The 18,852-nt window shown below is 35.8% G+C and overlaps 1 protein-coding gene across 1 annotated transcript in view; it reads right to left on the bottom strand.

Moving 5' to 3' along the window:
* Positions 1–16,713, bottom strand: part of LOC129269533 (von Willebrand factor A domain-containing protein 3A-like) — a 36,100-nt gene extending 19,387 nt beyond the window's left edge. Inside the window, exons 1-16 of the mRNA XM_064105919.1 lie at positions 16,579–16,713; positions 12,548–12,670; positions 11,602–11,788; positions 10,844–10,968; positions 9,599–9,685; positions 7,919–7,973; positions 7,524–7,625; positions 7,003–7,109; positions 6,151–6,276; positions 5,592–5,700; positions 4,533–4,598; positions 3,768–3,899; positions 2,847–2,988; positions 2,125–2,228; positions 1,203–1,378; positions 313–432 (exon numbers count right to left, since the gene is read on the bottom strand). Coding sequence (XP_063961989.1) covers positions 313–432; positions 1,203–1,378; positions 2,125–2,228; positions 2,847–2,988; positions 3,768–3,899; positions 4,533–4,598; positions 5,592–5,700; positions 6,151–6,276; positions 7,003–7,109; positions 7,524–7,625; positions 7,919–7,973; positions 9,599–9,685; positions 10,844–10,968; positions 11,602–11,788; positions 12,548–12,670; positions 16,579–16,613 — 1,796 coding nt within the window. The 5' untranslated portion in view covers positions 16,614–16,713. The remainder of the gene's footprint in view (positions 1–312; positions 433–1,202; positions 1,379–2,124; positions 2,229–2,846; positions 2,989–3,767; positions 3,900–4,532; positions 4,599–5,591; positions 5,701–6,150; positions 6,277–7,002; positions 7,110–7,523; positions 7,626–7,918; positions 7,974–9,598; positions 9,686–10,843; positions 10,969–11,601; positions 11,789–12,547; positions 12,671–16,578) is intronic.
* Between the last annotated feature and the right edge of the window lie 2,139 nt (positions 16,714–18,852).

The following is an 18,852-nucleotide window of genomic DNA, read 5'->3' as shown; positions in this document are numbered from 1 at the left end:
TGACTCAATGTAGATGTTTCATAATGTTGTGATGATATCTTATAGATTAAATATCAAAACCAATCAATGAATAATTTTTTTTGAATAATAAAAGCAAGATTAATATATGGTAATATGGATATTTCAGATTTGTCATCCATGAGGCAGAACCTTCTGATTTGGGCAAAAATATGCCAGACTGTGCATGAGTAAGATGGAAAATGCAGTGTTAAGGGGAGAATATTTTGTATGATGGGCCAGGTTGTGAAATCTAAAGCTTGTTATTGATTCTTCGTATCAAAGCCTGATATCGAAATTTAAGTTGAATCTTACCCGATGATGTTAAAGGCTTCTTTGTTTGCGAGCTGTTGCTCTAAGAGTAGCCTTACTGAATGTTGGATGTGGACTAGGTAGTTTACATTGGAGAGAGACAGATCTATCAAGATCACAACCCTGGAAAGAAAAAGAAATATATAACAATGTCACATGGAAAAATGGTATGATGTTCTCAATATAAAGGAATAAATGAACATACAGCCCTGGGTAGTGTTTCACAAAGATTTAAGTATGACTTAGAGCCGCACTTAAATGCCAACGTATAAATTATTTGAAACGCACAATCTTATTGATCAATATGCAGAAATGCACATCCTCTTTGCACATCTGACCAATGCGGTCATGCCTTTTATACCGCACGCAACTACGCATTTTAGTACGACTCATACTTAAATCTTTGTGAAATACACCCCTGATCCTGAAAGTTTTTCCCCATGTCTGCTATCACTCCCATATCTTCTCTCCCTATTCCTCTCATACATCCATCCTATCCCCCCCCCCCCTTTCTAACCTATCTCTCCTCCACCCTATCTCTCTGACAGAGTGTCTTAACAGTACCCAATAGCTTGCCATCGTAAATTTGAGATTACAATACACTTGTCTATGGTACACTGAAGGCTTCTTGTTAAACATACCCTGAATGTAAAAACAATTTTTTTAAGTCTTAAACTCATTATTATTAATATTATCCACATCATCATCATTACTTTTATTATCATCATTATTATTTATGTACTGCGCTTTCCCAGAATGGCCCAAAGTGCTTACGACAAAGGAAAATGTTACTTGTACAAAATTGAAACATTACTGTAAATGTATCAATTAAAAGTCAATGGCAATACAACATGCTTCACCCCCCCAAAAAAAAAAACCCAGATAATTCTCACTTTTTCTCAATTATGGTTCCAAAGAGTCTCCTGCTATCTTTGGAGAGCCAGTCTATTCTCCTCTCATAGAGTTTGACCATAGCACCAAGCTGCTTCTGGTAATCATACAGGAGAGTGGGGTCCACGTGGACATTCTTGATGCTACCATCATGCCATTCAAACTGAGTCATCGCTTTCTGAAGATGAAAATCAACCAAAATAACACATTTTATAAAAATGACAAGAATTCTACTTTTACTACACTGCAACATGTCCTCCAGTATTCAACCTACTTCAAGGTATGACATGAAATTTAATGATCTTCTACACAGTCACTCCATTTTCTATTCACTTATTTTTCATTCAAAACTCAAGTAAAATAAATAGGCCTACATACAAAATTTACAAAAAGAAATCAGAAGGACACCAAGAAAAGTAGAGCTTATGGGGATGGAGCCCTGTACAAAAATAAACAAACTGACAAAATTTTCATTAATAAAGGGGAAATCTAATAAAAAGAAAACATACCTCATCCATATCGAACACACAATCACACCGACATACACCCCATGCACATTAATGCAAAATATTGCAAAATTGAACTGCCGTCCTAATTATCACAGATTTCAATTGGCATACAGCATTATTTAACAAACTGCTAAATTCAATAACTGCAAAAGCAAATTTGCTGTTTGCATAGTTTGTTCATATCTTTCTCATGAAGAATCATACACATGGGCAAAAAGAGGCACAATGGGGGAGTACAATCAGAAGATCAGAATGGCCAGACTTAAACATGAGAATGTAGTAGTTGAGCTTAATTTCAATTTCATCAACTGACCCCCAGAAAATTTCTATCAAATTTGAATAACTAGGATATATAATTATCTAATTCAAATAAATACATACATGTATTGCAATAAAGATAAGTTTATATACTCACTTCATGTGTTTGAGAGCGTACAGATTTCCTGATGATTGGAATGAATTCCTCAATAGGTGCAAAGGCATTTGGAGCCAGTACCTGATATAATGTCAGCTTCTTTGCTGTAATGAAATAAGACACAAAAATAAAGCTGGAAGTGTAAACACAGAAATTGAACATTAATTATGAGTCCTCTCTATCCATAACAAGGATTTGGCCAAGAAAACGCTAGGTCCCCTGCCATTAAAGTCAAACCTTATCTGTCTTGGCTTAATTCTTGACTACTGAAGAAAGGCCTGTTGTCACCCTCCATTTCTGATCCAATCTGAGCTTTGACTGCCAATTTGTGTGTATATATATCTAGATTGTCTTCGGGGGGGGGGGGGGCATCTCATGAAAGTTGTACATGTAATTATCCAATAGTTACCACTGCACTAGCCATAAACATGTTCTTATTCAGTCAAAGGCAAGGAAAGTTGTGAGATCTGACAACTTGTCCATTAACACATGTCTGGGTGACTATGCATAAAACCGTGCATAAAATACATACAGCTTTATGAAATACCACTAAGGAAATTAATGTATAAATGGTAGGGTCTCACATTTCATTAGATAAAACTATGATCAGTGTCACATTTCATTAAGAAATATGTCAGTGAAAATCACCAATAAATGTTGCAAGCTACTGAAATATTGGAAAATCACTTCATGCGATGCTTCCAAAGAAGAAGGGATCTTACCTTTGAGTCCATTCTGTAGAAGCCAGTCATGAGATGCCTTTGGAATGAATGAAGCGGGTTCATCAATGGTAAGAGGGCCAGCATGGTTAGGAGGTCTGGGTAAGAATCGAGACTGGGGTAACTTCTGAACCTCAAGGGATATCTGCGATAAGGGAAATCAAAATAATGATGATTTCATATGTTTACTACTGAATTGGGAAATTTACTTAGGCTTTATAAAGGGACGATCCGGTTCCAGTTTCCAAAAATTAAAATTCATATTGTGACACCTACTATACATATATCATGCAATATCAATTTATAAAATGCAATTTCCTCAAAAAATTTAAAAGTGATTTTATTTGTGGAGTAGATATATCATCAGACACATCATTTCATACCCTCTTCTGTAAGAAAAATATTGTTATGCATCATTTATTCCTTTAAAGATTTTAAATTTGTGGATATTATATTAAACCATATATGGGAGAGCTACTTGCATAGGACGTCAAAAATTAAAAACTAAAAAAATGTTAACTCGCTTATTCTTTGATGGACTTTGATCAAACCTTCACCAATATCTCTCTATTTTTTCTGATTTTAACAAAACCAACTTATAGTCCGGTGAACTTCCCCTTTACAATCATATCTGTTCATGTTTAGTAAAGAGCTGCCAACCTGAACGAGAAACATTTCAGTATTTAAAAGCTGAAAATCAGTATTTTGGTAAGGAAATCAGTATTTTCAAAGAAATACCATAGAATACGTAAAACTGAGACAGTATTTTGCATGAAACCATCAGTATTCTCATTTTAAAGTACTAATTACCGGATGTCAGTACTTCTTGGCAGCTCTGTCAGTACATTTCATAGTTAGATCTTTATTATTGAAAATATTTTATTGATTGAAAATAAATCAACTGAAACTGAAAAACTAGCTCACCTCATTGAGTATGCTTACTAACGCATCTCCCATCATGCCTTGCCTCATCTCAGCGATCTTGTTGATGACGTCTTGAGCCCTCTTGATCTCCCTCAGTAGTATTGTGATGTCGGTGCCTGTATAGATTTGTTCCTGGGTAGATTAAGTGAAGAATCAATTCAAATATAAGGTGCTGGTAATTTGCAACAAGCAAATAGAGATTTATAAAATGATGTGGGATCCTACAATCCATTGGTAACTGTATCTACAGGACTAGTGGAAAAACATCACTTAGGTGATGTTTGAAGGTTGACATCTATGTTCGGCTCTACAACTCCACTCGCCCACTCAAGCCAGCCTTCTCTTATCTCTCCAACTACTCAAGCCTCCCACACTCATCTCAGAAAAGAATAGCCTACCTTCCAACCTTCCACTTTCCCCCCTCTCCTTTCCACTTCTACCTCAATCTATTTTTTCTCAGCCCTCACCACATGGTGTGTCGTAAACTTCCATGATTAAAACATCACTTGTTCTCTTTATCCAAAATTAATGCTATGAGAATTTTTACACAAAAAATTCATTATCTAATTCATTTGCAGATTGTATTCTTTCAATTCACGTAAAAAATTATTTTCTTCCACTCGATATTCTTTGTCATAAAAAGTTATACAAATCTTGCTGAATTGATAGCAAGTTACCATAATTACTTATAAATGTACTGAATATTTATATCAAAAGTTATTTAATAGTGAAAGAATAGCATTTTTACTTTAAAAAAAAGCTTACCTCAGCACCGGAGGAATACACATGATAACGTCCATCTGATGCTTCTGCTAACTTTCTCAGAGATAACTGAAATTGATAAAATTTGATTGAGAAAAAGTCATGCTTATAACACACAAATATTCACTAACTGTATAAAAGAATGATACACTGGGGGGAAAAAATCAATTTTGACAAAGTTAGAAGATAGTGTGTGTGTGTGTATTTGAGTTTTGTCAGACGTGTATCAATCAGATATGATTATTTACGTCTGGGACCGACCTTTAACGTCACCATCCGAAAGACGTGACCAGGGCTCGAACCTCGAACCTCTGCATCAAATTGTAACTTCCCCACAGCTTGGATTACAGGCGCACGCCACAACGCCCAGTTAAAGAGATATTTTTAGTTTTATTCCATCAACATTGCCTGAATATGACAGTTAATGACAAAATTTAAATATTCTGAATGGTTTTGACACATTATTTATGACGATCCTTAATTTGACAAGTTTGCTAACAGTGGCAGTTTTGATGGATAATTATTGATGAATTGTATACAACTTTCCTTTCTTCTTTATATTCTCTAAAGATACAACCTGTTTCCTTATCTCAATAAATTCAATATCATTGATATACCTGACAAAACATGTATCGAGTCACATACAACTAAAGGCATTAATTTTGACATATTGAAATCGTTATCTACACTACATCCAATTCCAATAGTATACAAATAATGAATGTTTATGAGTGCAAAACTTCATGAGGTGAAAGATGAAATGATCCATTCAACTCGGCACAAATGAAAAAACATTCATTATTTGGTTTATATGACACATAAAAATTGATTCTAATGCAGTGCGAGTTCGGTCTGTTGATTGTTACGTTATTACAACATGCCCACTGCTGGTGCCTGCAGCTGCAGTCTCAGTGCGCACGTGCAATGGACAAAATCGTATGGATCCAAAATTGCATGGTTGATGACATCATTGCAAAATGGGCTGAATGAACGAGATCAAACAACCAATCAAATCACAAGGATCTATCTAGGTGTCATATAAATGTTAATAATATTACTTACATTTGTGAGATGGTTATTGCAGTCAAATGCTATACAATGCAAGGGTATTCTCCCTCCACAGATTGTCTGAGATACATAGTCCACAAGGACATCAGAACTTTGGTCCGCGCTAGGTAGAAGCAAAACAAACAGTGAAGAAATCAATCACGGGAAAAAATATTACAACAAATTTGAGTATATTCAATAAAAAATTTGCTTATTCTTGCAATAAGTTTTTTTATTTCTTTAATCAAGAAAAATTGCATCTATCTTTCCATGTGCAATCTATTTATCAATCCACTATTATTCTACTGCTAACCAGATATTTTATGCACAAAGTACATGTATATCATGATTTTGCTTCTTTCAAAGAACAAATCCATTGTTCTATCCAACATTGATTTTCTCATATGGTAGCTTTCACACAGAATATTTTAAAAAATTACTACTTATCATAATACCTTTTCGCTTTTATATAGCGCTCAATTACATGCGAACGTCTCTATAGTGTTTCCTGGTGATTAGTTATCAGTTAAATCAACCTGAAAACCAAACAAACCCTTCTAACTCTAGATCTTACCAGCTTCCCAAGACCACTACAATGGAGTCTATATCTTTTGTTTTGAAGATTTTCTTCAGTGCAGCCATCAGGTTGCATCCTCCGCTGCCACGGATACGGTTGACCCATGCCCTCGCTTCATCCAACCTATTATTAAAAAGAATCAATTCCTCAATCATCAATTGAACATTTAGTACTAGGCCAATAATGCACTGACTTTAATGGGGTCAATTATGTATTCATGTAATCATATCTTTTGTGACGTCAAAGGCCTTAAATTTTGATATTTTTTAGGACAATGCCACTTTCCATAAGGCACATTTCTATACTACAGCACAAATGGGAAATAATAATAGGGGCAAACAAATATCCAATGAGAGTAGTATAGAGACCAAACAATTGGGTATCCATGGCCAAGGCCTTGGTGGCTTTAGACTAATTACATCCTGGCATGAAGTTGGTTTATATACATGCAGAAAACTCAATGAAATATTTTTGTGGCTTCACTTCCTAGCAGCTGCCTCATTTGTAATTTTCTAAGAAAATTGAGAATGATTTTACATAAATCATCCAACACATAATATCATACACAATTCTATAAGATAAATATCTTCAATCATCATAAACCTTTTAAGAAAATGGGAAACTATTGAATTTATATTACATGACATGTGGGCTGACTGCTCATATATGACTTCACAGATTTCAAATCATTAAATATTCAGAACTTTCTTATTATTTGATTGATTTTCATCAAATCTTCACCAATATATTTCTTGATTTATTCTGCATTTATTAAGGCACATTTATCATCAGAGTAAACATCCCCTTTGCGCCCTGTTAGTCATACCGATATCGCAATCATCAACTTACATTCTGATGTTGACAAATCTTGGTCTATCCCACAGCGAGTCTACTTCTGTTCCAAATGATATCAAATGAAGCATCTCTCTGTCATGTAGCTGTTCATCTATCAACTCCTACAACAAAATGGATAATAAAAGTTTCATGATAAATATGATAATATAGAGTTACATTGTGCACACATTCAATTTGTTAGGTGCTCAATTCAATCTTATATACCCCCCCCCCCCCTCCTGTCAAAGCTATGGGCTACTGATTTCAGTGCTAACAGCTTTTTGAGGGATTTATTTCCTGCCAGTACCTATTTATCTCACCTTGTGTTGAAATCCAATGCAGAGACATCAATATATAATAGGCAAAACTTAAATGACTGAGCCTAATAAGCCCCCCCCCCCCCCCATACACACACACACAAATGCACCTGAAGGGTTTCTAGCCCACTGATTTCATCAATCATTAAGGAGTATTACAACCCATTCACATTCTCATTTATATTCTCAATCACATTCAAAGAATCTTGAATTGCTTACTGTGAGTGCCTGTCTGAAGATTGATATTCTTCCAAAGCCTGTGTTTGCATCAGAGCTGTCTACAAGTATGGCTATTCTTCGCCCCTTAACCATGCCAAATGTCTGAAAACATGATAATAAAAATGACACAAAATAATGATACCTATAATGATAATAATAACAATAAAGATAATAATGATGGCAATAAAATCAATAATAATGTGACTGATATGAAGTGTCAAGTCCACTCTCTAAAGTGTATTTGGCACACTACGTGGTGAATTAAATACTTCAGGAATGGAAGGCTATTCCACAATGTAGGGCATGCATTAGCAAAGGATTGATAATGAGTATATATAGTAATTGAATAGACTCAATAATTAAGAAAAAACAGAAGATGAAATTTGAAGACCTACCTTTCTGCTGCCTTTCAATAACCATTTAATCCTGTGGTGGTACATCTCGATAGTCCTATAAAATGAAACATTAAATACAAAAACATGTCATTAAGTAATCATAGTTATCATATATACCACAGTCTACAAATACAGTAGACATTGATTATCACCATCAGCTATACTAATTATGGGCACTACTGTCAATATTATCACCTAATTGTTGCCAATTCGGACATGAAACACTCAAGTACACTCAAGCTTAACACCATGTGAGTCCAATGAGCCTTTAACTTACACTACTACCCATCAGGAGCACTGTTGGATTTATAAGTCTGCCTACTGTTCTGCTCATGCCAAAAAAATTACATGCAAAAATATTGATTTAGAATGCCCCTTTGGTAAAACAAATCCTGTACCAGCATTGGGCTGTAGAAACTAAATGAATCTATAATTCCCAAGTGGAAAATTGTGATGAATGCTGGGTGTCAGGCTGTAATATCAGACCTGCCAATCTCTGGGAATGAAAAATTGTATTCTATGATTTAAAAAAATGTACTTTCTAAAAAAAAAACTGTATTTCATAATAAAATGCACACTGCTATGTAGATAGCAGGACTGCCAACATTTGAAAAAAAAGGAGTCCCAATCGCGGCACTCAAGCGAAAATGCGCACTGCTCTTGCAGATGAAAAAAAAATTGAAACATGTGTATATCTCACCCTGGTTTGACAAAATGATTGAAAAAAAAACAAATTACTTGAAATTACATTCATACAATAACCATATTTGTGTAAGTTTAATGAAATAGAGAATCATAGTGATGATTTTTCTCAATAAATTAAGTTTTTTTTTTTTACAAAATTGTATTTTTAAAAGAAAAAACGTACTGTCGTATTTTGGTTGCAAAAACGTATTTAATACACAAAAAAACGTACTGGTTGGCAGATCTGAAATATGTAGTTGCATGAATTGGCAAAGGTTCAATCTATGTATTGCATTATCCGGGTAAGCACTTCACACCAGGGTAGGAAATAATTTTTATTTTTAGGGGCTATCTTTTTCTTGACATTGGGGCAATTGCAGAATTTTGGGGGCTATTTATTTCATTTTAACGGCTACTTTTTAGGGGCAACATGCAATTATGCAATAGACCTAGAATGCAAATATCATTCTGCCACAATCTTGAATATTGTTTGTGACAGATCTTGGGACGAGTCTCAAAAGAACGGTCGCACCAAAGCATGCTTTTGAGGAGAATTTTAGAGGCTACTTGGGATCTCATGAGGGCGAAATCGCTCGTTCCCCTCATGTATTTCTGCTCCAAACATAAAAACAGGGGGGTGGGGGTAACTAAGCAGGCAAAACAAATATTTCATTATGAAGGGCTACTTTTCATAACCTGTACTGCACAAATCTGCAACATTAGATATGCATTAACATTGAAGTGTATAGGGAAATCCAGGGCACTTTTGAGCATTTCAGGGGCAAAATTGACCTGAGCCCACATGTAATTTCTTTTCAATGTAAAAAAAGGTACTCCCATCTCTCCCCCCCCCCCCCCCCTCCCCCATCCAAATGCAACTTCTCATTTAAATTTCAAGATGTGCATATTATGGATCAAGTTTCATAATAATAAACAAAGGTTGTTGAAAATTCAATCTTTTGTGTAAACTGGCATCACTTAATCATTGATACTTACTCATAAAGTTTGTATTCAAACTCATTCACTACACTGGCTTCAAACTGAAGGTGTCTTGCTGGACCACTTTGGTTCATACCACTGGGTCTAAAGGGGAGGGTAACAAAATTAAAAAAAACATTAAGCAGATTATAGCAAATGTGGGTTGAAAATAGTTTAGGAATTTGTGAATTCCTTACATGAATAAACATGTGAATATTCATAAAATTTAGTTTTAATTTGAGATACATTTTGCTTTAAAATTCTTTAAAGTCTTCAACCATGAAAGGATAAGGAATGAAAAGTGATGTCAATGCCTTGGTTTTATCCACTTGGTCTATTAGCAGAAGGTCTAATTCTCAGTTTGTTGAACACCATTTGGTCTAAAATCCATTTGGTCACTTGCCACTTGGTCTAATAATTATGTTGGGCTAACTGTCACTCAGTCCAGGTCTTATGTCCACTTCATCTACTTACTTTTTCACACCTTGTCATATAAAAATTTTGTTAATAGTATTAGACAAAGTGGATAAGAGACAAAATGAGTAAAGTCTGTCTAGATATTAGACAAAATGGTAACTGGGGCAGGTGACAACAAGACAAGATAATGGCTAGTAGATGAACTGATTGTAGATTAGTCTATGTATGTGGGAAGAGACCAAACACAAAGTTGAAAAAGTGGGTATGGACAAAGTGGAAACTTATCAATGATTCGGCAACAAGTACCCACATCTCAATCAGGGGGCTGCACGCTATTGCAAATTTGGGTATTCTATTATTGCAGGCTGTGATACCACAATATGACCATATACCATTTCAACTGATTAATTGCCAAGAAAAGATCACATACCACTTTTGTAAAGTAAGTCTTCCAAATAAAACAGGTATGAAAATGAGGGTTAAAAGGTGTTGGTTAGGGATGACAATTTTTATGACACTTTTTCTTGGAACCTGGTAAGTTTGATTGGGTTATTCGTGAGAATGTTAGGGTTTTACAGCATTTCAATGCAGATCTCTAGTCTGAATCATATTAGCACCTCAATTGTTCATAAGCCGATGTATCAAGTACCCAATATCTGTCAATTGAAGTTTCAATGTCACAATATTTTGATATCATCATATCACGAGGCTCTTATCTCAATGTTCTCTTTAAAGACTGGGAACTCCGAAGTAAATATGAATTTAATGCAAATATACAAGTGTGATTTTCAAATTTCATTCTATGTATGCTTAAACTGCACGCATTAAGAAAAAAAAAACACTTACTTGACAACTTGTCCTTTTGTTAATAGGTTCTTGAGAGTCAGTTTGAAATGTTCTACAGAGTGGTTTGCCAACCAGTCTTCTGATGTCTGCCCTTCATTAAACATGGCAGACATGTCCCGTGCACGCTGTCAAAGAAATCATGTGTTGAACAAATGGAATTATCAATAATAAATGACACATGCGCATGAAAACTGTATGGTTGCGACAGCCACATCTCTCATCCAAGTGAAAACATTATATCAGACATCTCAGATGTGTTTTCTCAAATTATGATTTTCATTTTAATCATGCAAACAGAAAAAAAGTGCAAAATTTATTGTCATTTCTCACAAAACATAGACTTATATATCTTCATATCATCCTTGGGTAAGATATGGAAATATAAAAGAAAGGTACACGATTGATATTTAAAATCGATTAAACTTTTTCCACACAGATAGCCAAACACTTGAAATTATAAATTAATTATATCTCTCACATTTATGCATTTGAGGATGTAAAAATATATGATATGAATATAAATCAATTTGAAATAACAAAATTATGAGACTAATATCTTCGCACTTAAAAAAAAATTTCAGGAGAGGGGACAGACAGCCCTTACAGACTATTATACTAAATAAATGTCGTCTAACACTCTTTTAATGTACATTGGAGGCAACAGCACCACCCCCCTATGTAAGCTATTTAACAGAGTATTAGGGGTAAATCAAATAGCAGGATCATGTTTGCAGGTTGGCCTGAAATCATTGACTTACAAGCTGATCATGTGTCTGGTTGATATGAGTAACCATAAGATCCGGTGTTGGTACTGCCCTCTTTGTTGACGGCTTGACCCAGGGAGGTCTCGTCTCCAGTGCCTTGCTACGCCCTTTTTGTCGTGTCCCTCCTCTTGCGCTCAGCTGAGGTTGCGTCATGAACGTCCTATTAGATCTTCTTTGTGAACTGAATGGGAAACAGTGGAAAAACTATACCATGTTCATTACGCAACACAATAAGTGCATTTTATCTCCAACTTTTCACCAAGATTTTGTAAAATCAATTGTGTATGTAATCAAGTGTTAAATGTGTCTGCTGACCTCAGCAAGAACTGTTTGCATATTGTAAATTTTATTAAATTAAAATGTCATGCTTAAAACTGTGTAGTGTTTTATCCATGATATAGTATTGCCCACTACTAAACAATAACTGAATTACGAGAACACTAAATGTGACTGGCCACCCAAAAACCAAAAATGGGTAACCTAAATGGATTTCTACTTCTTATTGAGCTTAAAAAAGCATATTCAAACCTATATAAATAAACTTGATACAATGCAGAAGAAACTAAGGGAGAGCTTCGACAGAAATGAGAAAACATTGTTTGAAGTTCAGGGTTCACTAAAGCATGAGATGTGCACACTGTACAATCTCAATGAAACTGCCAAGCAGTCCGCAAAAACCTGTGTCAAAGAAACTCTTGTATCTTGTTTTCCAATAAACTTTACAACTTAAAATTTTGACAGAATGAAGGAGAACTACTCTTTCATGCTTTTTAAAGACAAAGTACTATTTTGGCTACTTACAGAGAGCCTTCCCTGGCGACTTAATTTTCGTTTGAGGGGGTATAATTTTTTTTTCTAAAATTATGCTTTATTGATTCTTAACTGGTAGACCATAGTAAAGAAAGCTTTACCCTTAAACTGTTAACTCAAGAATGCTTACCCGGGATTCTTTCCATTTCGGCCTACATCTTCTTCTTCTCCTTCCTCTTCTCCTTCACTATCATTTACATTGAATATTTCATCTGCAGATCGGCCTACATCAAAGGTGTTTGTTGAGCCAGGCCTTGAGTTGAAAAGATATTAAAGAACACTTTCAGATCAATAATTGATGATGAAGTGTTTAAAACAAAATCACAATGCACAGGTAGAAAATACTTATTGATTATATTCTATATTGCTCAAATTTGCAAGTGAATCCTACCTAGAGCCTATATTATAGATCAATGAAAAAAAGCATCAATCATCTAGATACATGTAGAGTGAAACGGATATAGAATTTCTAGAGAGCAGAGGTATAAAAGGCTTTAATGTTAGAGCACAAAGGTCAAAGCTTTACCATAAGGCATAATCAACACTTTTCTTTGCTTGTAACGTTAGGCATTAAAAGATTAATTTAAAGGAAAGACAATTCTGCCATCAACTGCACTAAAACTAAAGCACTGGATTAGAGTGAGAATTTTAACTTAATTGCACTGATGACTGGGGTAGTAATGGCACATTTAAGGGTTTGAATCCTGCTCTTCTTGACCATTTTTTTTCCACATCTAAGTCTAACATTAAATTTGGAAAGACTTCCTTATGTCCCCTTCACTAATTTTCAAAAATACTTCTCCAAAACCTCCTTCTTTCGTTTTTGTTTTCTTCTCTTTTTTTCTCCTTTTTTCCGGTTGGAACTTGGATTCGACCCTATCGCTGCAGAACCAGGCATCTCCAGTCAGTCGCCTTACTCATTGGGCTAGCAGGAATTTTTGAAAGCCATGGGTCTCATAACAGTTATCAACCGATATTACGACTAGTCTACTCTCCAAGAGTATTGGGTATTTATTTTTCTGACTAAATAAACCAATGCCTTGGCATTGGGAATTACACACACCCGAAATTTTGACGGAATAAAGCCAGACTATTTTTGGTATGTATCCATCTTTTCCTTCCTAAATCTCTTAACGTCATTAGATATATGTTAGATAATTCTTGATAAACCTTCTCCATATTTATTTTTTATTTTAGTGGAGGGGACATATGGAAGTCTTGCCTTAAATTTAAACAAACAACAAACAAGTTCCTTTATTGTCCGCAAATTGCAAATGTCAGTCAATGACAACAAGTCAATACTCAATGTCAAAATATTACAGAATTTGGTTGGACAATTTGAAAAAAGCTGGTCTGAATATTTACTTGGCCTGGTAGATTTAATGGGAGGTAAGCATAACAAACACATTGGCAAAACAAACACCTCAATCAAGACTCAAGAGAGTCAAATTCCTCCATTGATGCACTCCTAGTACCAATGAGGTCCAAACATTAACATGTATGGACCTCATAGGCGACATTACCCAAATTATGGGTTGGACAATGCTCTTCTGATTTCCAACCCAAGACTTTGGTAAATGTACACCTTAATACAAGTTAGAGTTATCTAATTTAAATTATCTTTATTTAGTTGTAAAAATAGTTGAAATTAAAATCGATTATTGTTAAACTTACATTTCAGGCCCTTTTTGTTGATTTTCGGTGAGCGTTCCACACAGCTGCGACGAGTGATCAACTCCGAAGTGATACGCGTACTGGTCAGCTGATCGGTCAGGTGATCGGTTGGTTATCTTTTTGTCAGACGTTCATAATTTATGTTTAGCGTATCAATCTTCAGTATCTTGAATTCAAAGCATCAGTATTGCAGAGAAAAGTCATTATTGATTGGAATCAGTGGCGGGGGGGGGGGGGAGGGGGGGGTTGGGGTGAGCATTTCTGCCCGTTCCCCCTTTTGAGATTTATAGTAAACATTTTGGAATTAAATATGTTATTAATACTAGTTATGTGCCCCCCCCCCCCCCTCATGAGAATCACGTACAGCATTATTTGTAATGGGGATATTTCGTTCATATTCTTTTCTCTTTTTTGCCTTTTTTTTTTATTGCCAAATTCAAAATTTTACTGGGAACAAATTAACAATATGACTTTCTATACATCACTTTTAGGGACAAACTTTTTTTTATGGGGGTGGGGGTTGGGGGCTTGCCAAATATAATCAATGGTGGAAAAAATGACCTTCTTTTTAGTGACAACTTTATAAAAAAATTGTCAAATTTTACGCGAGACAAAATGACCTTCGATCATTGCTATAGTTAAAACCTTTTTTTTTTTTTTTTTTTTTTTTTTTGGGGGGGGGGGTTGCCAAATATCACGTGGACAAAATGACTTTCCCTTTTCTTATTTTTGTGGGGGGGGGGGGCTTGCCGAATATTACGCGGACAAAATGACTTTCATTTTGAGTGACCATTTTTTTTTAACTTGTCAAACTTTACGCGAGACAATATAATGACCGTTTTTTTTTTTTTTAGTAAGAACCTTTTTTGGGAGTTGTCAAATTTTACTTGAGAAAATTCACCCCGCCCCCCCCTACTTAATTTGGAAAATCTTGGATGCGCCTCTATAATGAAGATTAAGATCATGCGTATATATAGCTTACATCCACGGCAGAGGCGTAAACCGCCAGGGGCATGCAGGCTGGCCAGTGGATTTCACCAAAAAAAAAACGGGATAAGAGAAAAGGAATGAAGGAAGGAAAAGAAAGAAAGAAAGAAAGAAAGAAAGACAGAAAGAGAAAGGGAAGAGAAATAAAAGGCCATAAAAAAGCAAAAGGAAAGAAAAATGCATGCGAGAATAATTCCGAATGTTATGTCAAAATCTATTGCAAAATTGATATTTGTAATAAAAGTGACAAAGGTTTTGCTCGCTCGCCTCTTCATCTGGTAGGCGCGTAGCTAGGGGCGGTGCCCCCCGAAAAGGTCCCTCCCCCCCAAAAAAAAATAAGGAGGGAATAGAGAAAATAAAAAGCGAAATGAGAAAAGGGGGATGTATATAACCTAGTTTATAATTGTTTTTCCTCTTTTTGGGGGGAAGGGGTCAAAACATTAACGTTATGTTTTTCTATAAATAGGTCTAATTGCTAAATATCCAGAGTTATCGAGACCCACCTGCTGATATTGCACTGGGGGTACACGATGGAAGGGTTAGGCCTAGGGGCCCCCGAAAGTTCTACAACCAAGATAAAAAAGAAATGAAGGGAATTAATGAAAAGAAAAGGAAAAGTGTAAGTTAAGATATTTATCTCAAATTTAGATTTGCACGAAAAGTTTTTTTCTCGCTTGCTTCACTCGCTTGGAACATATAAAGCAACTTTATTCCCACGCGCCATGTATGCCTACATTGGCCCTCTTTCTTTCTTTTATTTTTTTTTTTTTTTACTCATCACGCTACCGTACTGCCACACACGGGTTTGCCCTAATGATCGTGGACAATCATAAAAAATATCATTTTCATACCATGTGACTGGGAAATTTTTGGCTCCACCCCCCCCCCCCCCCCCTCTCGATCCCTGTATCGATTTTGACTTGATAGGGGCCTATACCTGATGGAATTAGCTTCATTCAATATAAAAATTTAAAATCATAACGGATAGAACGCCTTGAATACAGGCCAAACAGCCTAACGACATTGCCGTGTCACGTGACAACCAGTATTAAACGAGAATGTGCACAACCCTATGGCGACAAAATTTGCCGCAAAAGTTGAGCAAGTTCTGGACAAAACGGCTTCAATACCCCAAGAAAAGACCAGGCGAGTACTATTTATACATTTTTTCAAAAACCTAGTAATATCTAGAGTCTAATTTAAGAACAGATTTCGTCATGGAGCTCCATGGTAAGATCTAGTAATTTAGGTCCAACATTTAATTCGCGTGCACTCACTTTTTTAACACAGGAATTAATAGCCTTGGTGCTTAGAGTGCATTGATGACGAAATGGACAAGATGGTACTGATTTGTACTCCTAACTCAAATAGTTGCATGTGGGACTGAGGTCAAGAATAAGCTGTCAAGAGCGTACATCTTCATGAAATTTGATCTCAAGATAATATCAAACGAACAGATGCATCAAAATACTTCTTCACAACTCTGTTACAAATTCTTACCTATCTTCCTCCTCTTCCCCTAGAAGCAAATCCATATTTTTCGGCGAAATCAGTTTCTAAACTAGTGGTATTTCTCTCGCAACGTCCCACAGAGAAGGTTGTTGCTTTGAGGTTGCTAACGTAACTGATAACTGCGCATGCTCAGTCCGATCAATTACTAGTACAGTTCGCTGATAGATGATTATGCTCGAGCGAGCTATCAAGCGGTCCGCGCAAGCGCTAAAAATTGCACCTGAAGGTCCTTGGTTCGAAACACGACAGCGGCAAAAAAATGGTCCAGAACAGGGCGCATCTTTCACTTGTTAGGGGATTTTGCTCCTCAAAGCCAAGTGGCGTAACTACGGGGGGCACGGGGGAAAGGAGAAAATGGGGGGAAAAGAAATAGAAACTTAATTTGTGGGGGAAAAGAAATTATACAGGGCCTATTGCATATTGTATTATACTATATTTTATCATATATTATATAAGAAAGATTTTTTCATAACTTAATGAAACATAATTTGCTTAGGGTCTATGTGTTCATCACCCGGTTCATAATTGCTGGTGTTCTGTTTTGTATACTAAAAACATATTTTCAAGTCAATTAATGTACACAATTATGTACGGCAAATTCCTCGCACTTCGAGTTATTGACATGTATGCTTCTTTTTCATGACTACTTAAAGTGATTGCCCTCTTTTAATGTCTGAATTTAAAACATTTCCAGTCCGTGCTTACTTATTCGCATTTGTGGATTAGGTGAGATATTTCTGCATGTCCCAAATTTTCAGGTCTGAATAACAAAAAAATTCAGCTCGATCGCGCGCGCTTCGCGCTCGCACCATTTAGTTAGTGAAATACGTATAGTCTTAGCGAATTCCTACAAACAAGAATTAGAATGCCCCTCTTCAGATGCGAATTTCACAAATTTTCAGCTCGCGCTTCGTGTTCGCAATATTTGAATATAGGGGGACATGATCATGTTCATAATTACTATGAATACAAAAAGTTCTTCATGTGTTTAGGTATTTCTAACAAAATCAGCAAGCGCTTGGCACTCGCATTAGATGACTATTGAGATTTGTATGCTCTTCATGAATTCCTAAAAAATAGCAAGTCCCTAAAATGTCCCTGTTTGGGGTAAATGTACAAAAATTTCAGCGTTCGCATTGTTTGATTAGTGAGACAGTTACGTATCATGATTACAAATAAATTGTGTTTATAATGTCCCTTTTTTAGGCCAGAATATCACAATTTTTAGCGCGTGCTTCGCGCTCGCATTATTTGATCACAAACAGTGGCGTAACAGGCGGGGGGCAAGCTGCCCCCCCCCCCCTGGCAGATTTCACCGGGAAAATTAAAAAAACGGGAAAAAGAAAAAAGGGAGGGAGAAAGAAAGGGAAATTAAGGGGGAGGAAAGGGGGAGGAAATGGGAAAAGGAAAGGAGGAAAGGGAAAGGGAAAAAGAAAACGAAGGTATCTTTTTTTGAAATGGAAAAGGAAAAAAGCGGGAAAATGTACGAAAGAAGAACATTGACAAAGAACAAATCATTCCGTAATAGACTTATGTAATGCAGTAGCTTGATGGGAATATATGACAAAATTACAAACAATAGCGGGAAACGAAGGTAGAATGGAATTAGTCAAAAGCTAAATTAGACAACAAACAAAAGGGACAAGAAAAAAAATAATCACACGACCGGGCTGCCGAGGATTGAAAATAAAGAGCGGGAAGAAAGATGAACTGCACGCAACATTGTGCTATAAGCTTGCCAAATTGTATGCAAAGCAGTAGGGGCTCTTCATCTATAACCATCAAATGGCTCTATAACGCCCCCGTTCAATCACGTTCAATCACTGCATGGCGTACAGGCGCGGGGAGGGGGGTCTTGGTTCCACACCCAAGAGGAAATAAAATGAATTATACAGGAGACAACGTATAATAAAATGAATGGAAACAATAAAATGTGTTATTTGCTGTCAGCATTGCTGAATATAAAGGAAAAATCTATCACATAATTAGAATTCAATTTCAAAAGGCAATTTTCCAGCTCGCTTTGCACGCTGGCGACTTTTAACAAATTCAATTCAATTCACTTTACTCATATCCATTAAAAAGGTACAACATTATATGAACAATAAAAAACAATACATAAAAAATCAATATAATGACAAATAGAAAGAGTAGAACCAACATGCAGTGGATGTAGGATGTAAATTTTTCCACAATGCTATGTTTTACCACCTCAAATATTTGGTTCATTACGCAACTGGGTTGAATAAATGTGTTGTGTAA

This window comes from Lytechinus pictus, chromosome 10 (assembly GCF_037042905.1).
Source record: "Lytechinus pictus isolate F3 Inbred chromosome 10, Lp3.0, whole genome shotgun sequence".
In the NCBI taxonomy this organism is placed as follows: Eukaryota; Metazoa; Echinodermata; class Echinoidea; order Temnopleuroida; family Toxopneustidae; genus Lytechinus; species Lytechinus pictus.
Note: the sequence above shows the minus strand (reverse complement) of the source record. Positions and strands in the feature narration are given on the sequence as shown.